The sequence below is a fragment of the Spea bombifrons genome, chromosome 2 (genome assembly GCF_027358695.1).
Source record: "Spea bombifrons isolate aSpeBom1 chromosome 2, aSpeBom1.2.pri, whole genome shotgun sequence".
Lineage (NCBI taxonomy): Eukaryota > Metazoa > Chordata > Amphibia > Anura > Pelobatidae > Spea > Spea bombifrons.
In genome coordinates, this window is record NC_071088.1 from 38,406,187 (window position 1) to 38,420,108 (window position 13,922).

Consider the following 13,922-nt stretch of genomic DNA (forward strand, 5'->3'; position numbering starts at 1 on the left):
CAGTTTTCCACTAGAAGTGACGTTTTTAAATCCTTTTCCCATAATCCCACTTTTGGCAGTAGTCAGAAAACTGGTTGAGGAGATCAGAGGACCACTCCTGAATGGCCATTGATCTGTAGAATTGACCAAGGTTTAGCCTAACCTAACCTATGTGCTAATTACTGGCCATAATATACCATACCATATTATACAATATCCACATTTCTTTTGCATCCTATAGCACACTGTATTTTAAAAAAGAACATATTATAAATGTGCATTTGTCTCGGATTATGTCCTTTCAGTCTACAGACATCTCTGTGTATCCCAATGACTTGAAAATTGGATCAGATATCGGCGAGCTACTGCTGTTTACAAGTTCTGTTGCTAGGATGCGATACTCAATGGGAAAGGGGGTGGTAGAAAAATGTAAACAGAAATGAGGGGATTTGAGATTTTCTTCACATAAAAGGATTATATGCAGTCACAGAAAGCATCAGTGGCAGACATTTTTTTCTTCCTCCCTTATACCCTTTCGTTTCTGTACCTATAAGGTTAATTGGGTAATCTTCATCATGCCATTTGTTTCCCTTATGCAAGTTAATGGCACACTGTTTAATGCACACACAGGACTACCAAACTCCCAAGACATCATGTAAAAAGTCACCTTCAACTCATCAACTGCTGGCTAATCGAGGAAGCAGGTAGAAGTAATGCACGTGTAGAATCCGCATAATAATAATCTGTTGTTTTACCACACCACTATCTACTCTAATTGATTTTGTGTGTCTCTGTAAGCAGCTTAGAGAAAAAAGAAAAATGCATTTGGAAATCCCTTAGGAGTGTCATTAAATGTCATTGCATAAGAGTGGAAAAAATTACCTGAAGGAAATGAAAGCGAAAGGTTCCGGAAACGCAATATATTTCTAAGTTGAACAAATATAGTTAAAAAAATAATACACTTACCCAAGAGTTGTCATAGTAACAATGGTGTACCAAAAGGAAGCCGGGATACTTGTGAACTTGCTGGAAGATGACCCTTTTTCTGCGTAAAACATCACAGTGGCAAAGATGATGATTGCCATGGTCAGGGAGAAGAGGAGGAATCCCAGTTCAGAGGCACAGCTCTTCAGGGTGTATCCAAGAATCCGTAAACCCTGGGAGTGGCGTGAGAACTTGAAAATCCTGAACACTCGGAAAACCCGCAGAGTGACAAAAGCGCCGCTCACATCCTCGTTGTTGGTCATTACCAAGCCAATGTAGTATGGCATGATGGCTACGACATCAATGATACTCATGACGCTTCTCATGAACCTGTACCGACTGGGGGCTGCAAAGAGTCTCAAGAGATACTCTACTGTAAATATCATGACACAGGCAGTGTCCAGGCAAAAGAAGGCTACATCGTACCGCTCTCCACAGGGCAGTTCCTTGTTACCTGGCACGAGTCCACATGGAACAGTCTCAACAACATTTGTGATCACCGACACAGCAATAAAGAAGCCAGTTACATAGTAGAAGACTAAGGCTAAAGTGCTGGTATGGGGATTTTCAAAGGCTCGCCACATTGTCTCACGCAAATTAAGAGAGGGCATGGCTTCTTGACTGTGCTCAAATTCATTATCATCCATTAGCCTCTCTGCATTTTCTCGTTTTCTATCTTTGTATTCTTCGTAGCAACAGTCCCCTATGATTTCAGGCAAAATCCCATAGAAAGACAGCTCTTCATCATAGGCAGAAATGCATTCATATCTAGGGTAGTGCAGCTTGCCAGTTCTGTAAAAGTTTAGGATGCTTCTGAACACTTCTGGATCACGGTCAAAAAAGTATTCCTTGGTCTCCTCGTTAAAAAAGAAGTCCTTCTCTGTGCTTCCAAGAAGGGTGTCTGGGTACCTCTCCAAGGTAGTTCTCCATGTCTGGAATCGACGCCCACTAACATTGAGAATTATTAGTTCATCCTGCCTTTTGTTCTTGTCTGCTGGCGCCAGTGGCATAGGACAGTTGGCCACTGGCATCCAGCCAATAGCGGCTGCCCTTGCAAAGGGTAGCCATGCTGCGACCCCAGAGGCCATGAGGACGCCAGGTCCAGTAGGCCACTCGTGAACCTTCAAGATCAGTTTGTCTTCAGAGAAAAACCATCTGCAAGAACATAATAGAAGCAAGTGAAACTGAGCATCAGTCAAATAAAGAAAACATAATATAAGGTTTTGCTACTATGGAAACACAATAATATAGAAAAAAACATTAATTTCCCTGTTACAAAGTCATAATAATTGTACATACTCAAGTCTTCCAAATGTATCCTCACAAATAAGTATTCAGATGTTTTCGAAAGGCCCCAAATTATCTATGTTAGGTTTAAATGTTTTGAATAATTCTAATGGCTGCAAGTTAAATTGATCTTTGATTAATTGTTGACAATGAGATGCTTCTTGGAGAGCAAAATAATTTTAATAAGCTGTCAACTGGTGCTGTGTAAAAAAGAACCTTTGTGAGTAACAACTATGTGAGCTATTCTGAAGCTTCCACGTTTTAGAACAATTTTTGAATTTGCTAACATAACATTAGTTTTTAGGTGTTCCCATGAAGAATAAACTATATATTACAACATTACATTATGAAAAAATTACATTACATTAAAAATGAGTAGGTACGTATACACAGTAGATAGATAGATAGATAGATAGATAGATAGATAGATAGATAGATAGATAGATAGATAGATAGATAGATAGATAGATAGATAGATAGATACTGTAGATAAATAGATAGATAGATAGATAGATAGATAGATAGATAGATAGATAGATAGATAGATAGATAGATAGATAGATAGATAGATACTGTAGATAAATAGATAGATAGATAGATAGATAGATAGATAGATAGATAGATAGATAGATAGATAGATAGATAGATAGATAGATAGGATACACTAGGTTAAGATGCCAAAATCAAAAATTAGCTGGTTTATATAACATTCAGTATAAACACAAAAAAACATCACGTGTAATAACTTTTAACGTAGTGTTTTGTAAGCCTCATAAAAGTGCAGCTCTAGGATAGGAAAGACACAAAAACAAGTTAAGAGTCATGCTGCAGGTTATTTATTTAACCATTAATGGAAACAAAGGATATGTGCATCAGAATAACATTTTAATCTAGAATGGCTGTTAGGATATTTGTGTAACCTGGTGCTTGGCAATATGTTAATATTTAATGAGGATGTTTTTTAGGTTTCCAAGGGCAACCATGGTATGATATACAATTCATTGTAATATTATATTCAAGTCTAGGGTAAATGTATGTGTTATTTTGAAAGTTGCTTGTACTTTTGAAATAAATGAGTGATCACAGCCATACCTAAGAACTACTGAGTGAGTCTCTTCACGAAGCAGTGGGCCTAGTAATGTTGGGCTAGCCCCAGACAGCTTCTTGTTGGTGGGGAGTAGGTAATTTGTAGGTGGGTAATGGGCATGGTAAAACATTGCTGACATAGCTAGAGAAAAAAAACATGGATGCACGGTTTCACCCAGAGACTCTAGGTCAAACCTGAAGATCCAAGGTTCCACCATAGCTGGATCTTTGTAGGTCTGTATTTACATTTGTCTACTGTGTCTACATTTGGACCAGAGACACGTGGTTCAAATGCGTTGCCAGTAGTGGCGATACAAGTCAACAAGGAGACATTTTGGTGCATTCACTTTAGTACATTCACAGGTGTAATTGTACCAAGTATAAAAACCTAGCATTAATAAGTGAAGACAGTAAATTCCTCTGCTATTTTCCTAATGCTTTTTGTGGGAGAAGAGGTATTGGTTAAAACAATAAGATGCATATAATATATTGTAACCTATAAACAGATCTGTATAAAACCTTGGTAGTTTCCATGGTTGGTCAAAGGGTTACTTTCTGAATTCACAATACTCTACATGCTAAATCAACTTTATTCACCCTGAAATTACCATTAACCCCTTAATGACAAAGCCCATACATGTACGGGCTCAAAATGCATTGTTTTCAATGGGTTTTGGGACTGGCCATTGTCCTTAAGGGGTTAAGCATACAATTTTAATAGGAGTAAATAAATAAGGTATAGGCATTTTTAAATGTATTTTTTAATAATTTTTAGCAACTGTTTTAATAAGGGATATAATTGTGTTCTGCAGTCCCCATTGTGTGAAGTATGTGTTGGGGATTGCTGGGATTATATATCATTCACATGGCTCCTACTAATATTGAAGAATACATTTTTTATTTGATTTGCTTTTCCTGTAGCAAAGTCAAAATATACACTGTAGATTGGTATTTGCTTTCTCGAATTGAGGTAGGTCAACCAACACTGTCAGCTTAACTTACTCACTGATCCATGAGGATACCTTCTCATATCTTAAATGGCCTCTAAAGACTGGAAATGGGGGCTACTACTTTATTGGATGATTGATTATCCTGTCTGAATCTAAATTCTCAGAATACAATGGTAGTCAAAATCATGGATAATATAGGAGGTGACAAGCTATAGACAAAAAACAGCATTGCCATTGTGTTGAGAGCCAGTCAAATAATACACATTTCCATTGTCTATTTTTTTTTACAACTGTAATGATGTAACTACATTAATACACCAAATCCACATTCTGCAAAATTTTCTGGCAATTTCATTTTGATCCCAAGATATAATAAGTAAGACTAGATCATTTCTACTGAGTATATCTTTTTAGAATTTGTTTTTGTTTTCAAAGTCTGCTTCTTCTTAAATACAGCATACTGGCTGGAATATAGGCCACCATGTTTTACAGTAAACTTAAGTTTATATTTATTATACGCTTGCATAAACGTATAGAATTATATTCACTCCAAAATGATGACATAACCAGTGTAAATATAGGTGTTGAATTACCCAGTGCTCCTATATGGAAAAAAGCAGGAGGCACTCTTCTCACAAAACTTCCTCAGTAAAAGACTAACTAACACATACTTGTAGGGGTAGTTCTTTATTAAACATGTTCATATAGGCTTGACTAGATCAATGTTTCTCAATATTGTTTCTCAGGTATCCACATTGTGTTGATCAGGTGATGTTTCTCGGGAATAGGTTTTAGGATATCTAAACAAGCGGCTCAGTCAGCTACCTTTCAGACACTCAACACCTTTGCTTGTGCGATTGGAAGGATGGTTGTCATCATTCTAGCTATCAAGTACATCCAGTGGCATATTCTCAACATTATTTGCAAGGCCTAGGCCTATCCCCTACCAAGCGATTGACCTCACTTGTGCCAGGCATCTCTCAATTTTTTGCTTAGGGAGTTAAGATACCTCTATTGAAACTGTCCCAAAGACCTCCATATTATCTTTTACAGGCAACCAAATATGAGCAACAGGGTATGAAGTCATATCCAAGCACAAGAAGAACCGTAGCAGATGAGAATGACCTCCTGGGTGTGGCTGGGTCAGTGTCACGTCTAGGGTAGCGACCCCCTAAATATATGACTGTGTATATCTGTTAGATCAATGTAGTAGACTGTAATACTTTTCACTCATACCAGAGTACTCAGTTGCAGTTATATTCTACTTAATATATGTACAACTCTAATGTCCAGTTCTGTTACATACATATATACCATGCAAGTCATTTCACAGGAGGGTATTATCCCACTGTGTAAAACGCTCTTCTGCATATTTCACCTTTGGGCAATATTGCTGTGTGCATTACACAGAGCTATTACATACTACATCAGCCTTCTGTTTTCTAGAGACTGCATTCTTTCAATCTGTACCCGACATATCTCATATTTGTTTGCTTTTCCACAGGTCAACACAGCGTCACCCTATACGCTGCTTTACAATACGGAATAACAAGTCCAACTCTCTTGTCTGAAACATTTTGTATAGATCAAGATTTGTTTCAGTAACCTGGAGGAAATGTGTTATAACTGCCTTTGTGAACGAGCTAGGTTCAAAACCAGGATTCAATTTTATATTTTTATATATCAAAATAAACCTTCAATCTATTCAACCTAGCAACATATTCAGTAGATGGCAACATAAAATTGTATCATCGTGACTATCACTCTCAATTACTCTTATCCTATTGCTTCAGGTAGTGCCTTCTAAAGCAGTGACGATTTCTCAGAGATTCTAACAATGTTTGTGAATATGGAGTTTTTTTTTTCATTAAAATGATTTATACCCATGCATTTTTCAAAATAGAAATCCCTGTGTTTGCCCCCTTTGGTAACAAATATATTAACCATATATGTGCCAACATTTCAGCAGCTTGTATATGACCTTTTAAACTATTTTAATGGAATCAATTCCATGTCAAGAAGAGACTTCTGAAGTCCTGAAAACACTTTTTTTCTATGATCACAATAAAGGTAAATAAGTAGTGCCATTGAGCACTGGCCTACCAGGCATTTGCCTGGGTAGTTTGTATGTAAAATGTAAAGATACAGGCAGGAAGAGTAAATTTGAAAACAAGTCCATGCAGAAGCAGTCCTACTTCTGGATATGAGCCAATTAAATAGGCCTGAACCTCCCCTCAACAGGACACCTAGTGGAAGAAAAAATTACAATCTGATAATTGTCAAACATGTTTTGAGACATCTCCCCATTAATTAGGAATGTTTAAAAATGTAATTCGGGGACATAATCAGGAAGTATTTTCATAAACTTTCCAGGTTAAGATGGACACTAAGACACCCTAAACTTGCGAAACAAAGTGTCTTATCAACATTGTGATTGCTGAAGAAGACTGTGGTTGACAGAGCTGTCTTGCAAGACGTCCTGCATAAATAAAGGAATTCTCCTGCTGTGTTCTGTTTTGCCTTTCCTTAAAAAAGTACTTACACTTATATTATGTGTCAGTGCATGACTGTATCTTAATTTGTTATTGCTATCCCTCCTTTTTGAGTGCAATAGAAAAAAAATAGAAATGAACTTTTCAAAAAAGGCATTTTCAGTACCCTATGATGTCATGCATTGAAGCACATGCATTATAAGGTAGGTGTGACGTTAACTTTGTTCATGGAATGGTTACTCCACCTTGGATATTTTTTGTGATGTTGGATATTGCTTTGTGATGTTAATATAGTAAGGAACTCATCCGACTTAGGGATGCCCAATACCTCTTTAGCTGTCCCTGTTCTTTCTAAAAACTACCTAGGAATCATTTATGTTGTAGTTCGTCTCTCAAATCGAAACATAGATTTTTATACCAGTTTCCGGGTATATAGAATGGGACACACCGACACTATTCAATACTAAAAAAAAATGTTTCTCACAACAAGCAGATTGAATATTATATGAGCAGTACATAGCAGTTCATAACAGTTAACAAGTACAGAATACTCGAAACAACCCACATCACTTAGATAAGCTATTTCAATAAGGATTAAGCAGTGGATACACGTACAGTAAATTATATATTGGGTTGTGTGCCCCATAGTGAATAATAGAACAGAAGTCTTAACCATTTTCAGTGTCAGAGAAGCGCGAACGCGTCTGTGGGATAATCTGAACACCCCTCTGCTTAAATATGGTGTACTTTTGCTACAAACTAGAGTGTTATAACAGTTGTTTAAAAAAAAACCCGACTATAAAAGGAAAGAAACTGAAATTCTTAAATTTTTTTTTCGTACTTGAAGTCATTGCAACATTTCCTTGCAAGGAGAGGCCATAATAGACCTGGCGCAGAAGCAAGGCTACACATGTAACTGTGAACCAGCAATAAAATTCCAATTAATTCCATCACTCTGCAGTTAAACTGATACCTGCTAGATTGCAAAATGACATCTTGGCTACACAATGTGTAATAAAGACATTGTGTTTTCACTTGAAATAAATGCACAGCTTTGTTTTGGAACACTGTACGGTGATGTGAAACAGACACTGCACACCGATACCGTCTCTTTGTTACACACAAGGTTAAGTCGCTGTTAAACTCTAATCATGTATAAAATAATATATAAATCACAAAATTATTTTTAATCAAAGCTACAGTTTTATGATTACTGTTGTTGTACACAAGGAGGCTGCGGCAGCTTTGTAACAATAGCAAAGTGAATTAAGTTGACAGTAAGTAGAATTCTCTCTTAATAAATTAATTATAAAAGCAGCTCATATTAAAAATAGAGTACTTGGAAACTGAATACCATTAGGCGGATTAATTGATAGGTGAAAAGTTATTCTAGTCTATTCATTTTTGTCCTGAATAGACTCTCTACGATTCTATAAGGGGGAAAAAAAAATACAATTAGATTTAAAAATAGATAAAATTACCCAGGGTGGCAAAAACCTATCGGAAAGTTTGGAGTTAAAGAGAAAATTGTAGGAGCCAGCTGGGTTTTTGGGGGGCAAGGAAGGCCCCTAATACAGAACAATATTTAATGGTAGAAAGGGTTAACAGAAAAAAAAAACATTGCTGCTTGTGATCAGTTAAATGCCAGAAGGATATGCAGTAGGTGGTGCATAGCACTCACAGGGTTAAAAGATATCGCTGTCCCCTTAAGGCTATATATTAAGCATGCTGTGGTCGTTTGCTGTAAGTCGTACTGGATGTTTCTGTATCTTTTGTCCTTTTCCCATAGGAACACACAAATATTGTCTATAAATGTTCCCACTCTCAGAACGAGGTCTCTGGGATCGAAAACTGTTAACTTCAATCTTGTTAAAATATGCACTCGGTCACATGATCAATATTTGGAAACACCCCTTTTGTGTCAATATAGTGTTAATTATTTACTTTTAACAGGAAAGCATAAGCAAGTTAAGAATGGCGGACAGATTTAAAAAAAAAAAATGTAACCCTAGATTATGTGTATAACCCTAGTTGCATATTGAAAGAACAAATACAAACAAAACTACACTTGCCATCAGCTCAGATCTGATAGCTCCTGAAGAAGAGACCTCTGAGGTCTTGTAATCACATATGACTCTCCATCTTTTTGTATGTTTTCCCACTATAATGTATCACTTTTGATTGGGTACTTTTCATTAGAGATCCATCAATTCACTTGGAATGTGACAGAATAGCAGAAATACATGTATCATTATATTAATGTATGTAATGTGCAATTTTGTTATAAACCATGCTGAATGTGATTATTATTTTATTTTATCTATTGTATACTGTCAATAGATGACTTAAAGGTCACTTTTCCACACTACTAGTTTACAAACTGCTAGGTGATTCATCGAATCCATTGTAATGCCAGATGGGGCAGCAGTATTGTGTTTCAAGCTGCAGTGAAGTCCCTTTTGGCTATGTAATGGTTAATATGCCATTTTATACAGGCAATATTATGCAAGTAAGGATGTATTTGGTTCTCCCTGAGTTGCTATTAACTGGTCTGCTGGTTTTTCATTGATGACATCACACATGATGCCCAAGTGTTACAAATGAAGTCACATTTCTGAGCTACAGAAAGAGGAGGGAGGGTTCACAGTCTTAATTATGGTTTGCAACGTCCGTTAATTAGGATTTAGTGACTCCCACATCTCACACCCTTCCCCTCACGATACCGCCAGTCATAATAATAGCCTCTTTGATATAAATGCTAAATAGAGAGAGAGGTTTTTGATGTTCTCTCCATTCATATGGAAGATTTCATTAAAAAATACAAAACACTAAACTTTTTTAGCTTCAACGGTTGGATTTCAATTATTGTTATTTTTCTGCTAACAAGACTTACTTTGATGGAGAAGAACAAAATAGTTGTTTCATCATATGAAGCCATGATATAGATTGCTTCTTTCTGAAGATGGTAAATCAGTAATATGGGCAATGCAATGCAAGAATAGTACGTGCACCTAGTTCATCTTTCAAATATGGCTAAAAAAATGTTCATAGATGAGGTTTTTCCTGGACTCCAAAATACTTGACACGGCTTTCTAATTATTTAAAAAAAACAGAGTATATATATATATATATATATATATATATATATATCTAAAGAGCATCAAAAACCCTTTAGCACTAAGCTTTTAATTAGGTAATGATTGCGAAGCTGTGTATGCATCGCCACATCCACTGTTGGTGCTATGGGAGGACATGCATTAGCATTACATGATTACATGATGCATTGCTCTGAACAAAGACAATCGCAACGCAATGTGATTTCCATATCATTAACTCCAGCATGCGATGACAATCGTATTAAATGGCTATTACTGCTCTCTTCTCAAATAAAAAAAAAAAGGGATTTTGGTAAATCTTTTTGCTCTCATTCTCTGCAAATCTGTAATGAAACCTAACCCCCCCCCTCAAAAAACACTAATCCTTCTGGTTTAACCCATTATCCTCCATGCTACTGATTTGCCATCCTAAGGGCCTTCAGCCACAAAGTGGTTAATAACACAGAAAACCTTACAACGACTGCACTTTTTTTTTTTTTTTTTTTTGCTGGCGTCTCTTAAATTAGGACCTATTGGTTTAATATTTCACAGACCCTGATTTTTTGGTTTTTTTTTACATTCTTTCTGTACTGTTTTTTTTTTATCACACATATGAATAAAAATGCATGTTTAGAACGGACGGGTTAGCAGATCTCAGCAGCACATCACCACTGTTGTCAGCAACAGGCAGAGAATAAACAGATTTAAAGCTTCCCCCCCCACATACACAATCAACTGGTAGCCTGAGAACACAATGATAATTGGAGCTTACCTTAAGCGTAGTGGAAGGCATCACTTGCACTAAAGCTTCCTGTAATAAATAAAAAAAGGCAGGGGATAGTAGGATATCAAAAATAAGAGCAAAGATACTTATACTCCGCTTCTCTTTCAAATCGAAAAAAAAAAATCAATGAGAAGTAACGAGGGAGGAAGAATTCTGTAAAGAAAAAAGTAGAATTCAGAGGTACCACACCTCCCAGGAATTCAGCGTTCTGGTGTCCAGGGTGTTCACATTACTTGTGACGTTGACCTGATCAGATCCGTAAAATATATGTACATATATTCCCCGTGTGTGTCGAAAATGGTACCCAGCTTGCGAGATGTTGTGGGGCTGGTTTCAGCTCGGAGTCTGCTTCTGTGTCTCTCTCTCCTTCTCTCGTTCAGCCCCAGTCAGGCTTTCTGTAAAACAAGAGAGAGATGTGAGCTAAGAGGGACACCAGCAAATGAAATCATTAAACACACAACACATCTGACACTGCATGCTAATGGAGCTCAGCGCTGGAAAACTGTACTGAAAAGTTACCCACAGAGAGGTTCATTCAGCTGCGTGCTCAAGAGGGCTAAAACTCTTTGCTGCCCAGCATCAGGACTTGCTAATTATTCCAACCCTTTTGTTAATGATATCTAAAACCCTTTAGAATTACGGCGATGAGTGGGCTCTTAAATCTTTCCATTAGAAAGCAAGGCTCTTTTCCAATTCTAAATCCGGTCTCCATTATACTTCAAATGCTGGTTAAAAAAAAAAGTGTTGTATTTTAGTATATACTACACTAACACAACATACAATAGCGATACTATTGATAACAAATAATAGATCCTTCTGATGATGGCTGGTACCTGCCCTAATAACAGTTTTTTATTCCACGCCCTTAGTTTTGCTTTTGGCTGTCCCTTCACTTACTCTGTTTCACATGTTTGGAGCTGTGAGTGGCAGTTCAAAGAGGAATGATCAGTTTGAGGTTCCCCTACCAACCAATCTTTCATCTGGAGATAGGGAATGTCAGGTCCCATCTATCATAGGCAATGAAAGAAAAACAAAAGAGTCACCACAAGCGTTTCCTTATTAGGAGAGATGATCTTCTTACCTTATGTAGAAGTCTTAGTGTATGGGGTCCTTAAAAAAGAGACCCGGTGGGATCCATTCAGCAGGAACTGCAGTAGCGACCAGGAAGGATCAGTAGGTTTTGATGGGCATCAATCTGAACTAAGAAGGATAGAACGTTCATCTGAAACTCGTCACTTGATAACGGTAACATAGTAAATCCAACATCACCTCCTGTACAGACAGGTTGAATAATTCTCATCCCCCCCCTTTTCTCCCTCACTCTATGACTCCAACGGAGAATAATATGGATTAAAAGGCAGGTGGCGCCCTGCTCTCTGGCAGAACAGAGAGCTAATATCTGCTCACATGCCGGAGAAGCACGAGCCTGGTCTTATGCGCTGAATTCGGCAGAAGCATGTAACAGGTCCATAGACTGTAGAGGGAACAAGCCTTACTGATTTCTTTTCTCCTCTCGCTCGTTCCTCCGATTGCTCCAAGGCTGCTTTTTTTTTTTTGACCGTGTGTGTGTGTATGTAGGGCTATTTTTAGGTTCTTACACTGTCCTATATCTCAGAGGTGATGCTGTGATACAGATCAAACTGCTGGATGAACAGACCTCCCATGCTCGCTATTAAGATCAGGGGAAATAGGAGGGCTTTGTGATGATGGAGAGACATTAACCCTGCAGCGCCTGGAAGGTGGGGTCCACACACTAGAATCGTTCACTAAGGGTAATAAGAAGATACATATAAACCCTTGCTGTACATGTGTGTATACAAATAGTATATATATATATATATATATATATATATGACTCACGTTTCATTGTTTGCTACAAAGTAAATCAAATTATGTGTGTGAGAGGAGATTAATCACATTTCTATTGATTCCCAAAGAATTTCCGTGTGTGTTAGTAAAATGGTTATTTGTATGAATGCAGGTGTTAATATTCCCTGGCGGTATATGGATATTAATAAACAAATATATATCACGGATTGAAAAAGCATTTACAGATCTTAAACTCGTATATATCGTTTAACCCCTTAAGGGCAATGGGCGGTCCCTAAACCCATTGAAAACAATGCATTTTGAGTCCGTACATGTACGGGCTTTGTCATTAAGGGGTTAAGAGTCAATGGAGCGGTACGTTAAATGACATCAACATCTGTAATGTTTTTTAATGGGTACGGATCTCCTTTTCCCGTGGGGCAACTAAAGCACTTATTATTATAACAATTACAAACAGATATCCTGACAGCTAAAAACTAAAGACACACAAATGAGATTATTCGTGGAGTAGAAGTAGCCAATGAATAACCCAATCACAGCGTCGCGTAGAGGGTTAAGTCAACTCTAACACCTGTAATTACCTGTTATCATTGTGGTGTGAAGCACAGAGGGGTCATGCAGAATTACTTCTCAGGATACCAATTAGGCAATAACTATTAGAAATCACAGAAGTTTTATCCTAGCTAATGTGCTCTATTGTCATTCTTTGCTTAGGTATGCTATTTTAATGATTTTTTTTTAATGTAATGTAAAACATCAATGCACGATAAAGCATTTCACAAATGTAAATGACTCCTTCTTGGCAAACCTTCTAGATTTTTTACCAAAAAGTATGCATGCAACTGTAAAAAGTAGGATGTTCATTATCATTTTCCCCGTTTATCCCTGAGAGCTTTAGCACATTACCAGGGTATACTATGGAAGGGACATGCTTGTGAGTAAATGGGTTTATTCACTAAAGCATATATTTTAAAGCCATCATACAGGTCCAGCTCAGTCATCTTCGCAAAGAAACCTGCCAGGTATGGTCCTCCGCAATGCAGATAGAAGTAGCTGTGTTAAAATTTCTACTGCAAATTTATTTAGAGAATACGTTCCAGTTACTTGTGAAAATAACACATAACACTCTTCTGACAGACATACACACTTACTGTAACACACACACACACGCACACACACACACGCACACACACACACACACTCATCTTACAGTTCAGCAGAGTCTTTTCTCTGGGCAACTTGCACCACATGGGCTTCAGTGCAACTACTGTGTTGTTTTTACTACTTAAGGCCAGCACTTTTTACTATTTATTTTAAAAAAAAATTTTGTGAAGTTTCAAGACATATAATTCCCATTTCACAGATCTCGAGGCATTTTGCACACACATATAACAAATAATGTATCCAGTGTCTTGGCCAGATACTCCCCAAGGCG

At 37.3% G+C, this 13,922-nt stretch overlaps 1 protein-coding gene across 1 annotated transcript in view; it reads right to left on the minus strand.

Moving 5' to 3' along the window:
* The window catches only part of KCND3 (potassium voltage-gated channel subfamily D member 3), a 187,606-nt gene extending 176,548 nt beyond the window's left edge, over positions 1–11,058 (minus strand). The window contains exons 1-2 of the mRNA XM_053457567.1: positions 10,646–11,058; positions 946–2,118 (exon numbers count right to left, since the gene is read on the minus strand). Of these exons, the coding sequence (XP_053313542.1) occupies positions 946–2,051 (1,106 nt within the window). The 5' untranslated portion in view covers positions 2,052–2,118; positions 10,646–11,058. The remainder of the gene's footprint in view (positions 1–945; positions 2,119–10,645) is intronic.
* Between the last annotated feature and the right edge of the window lie 2,864 nt (positions 11,059–13,922).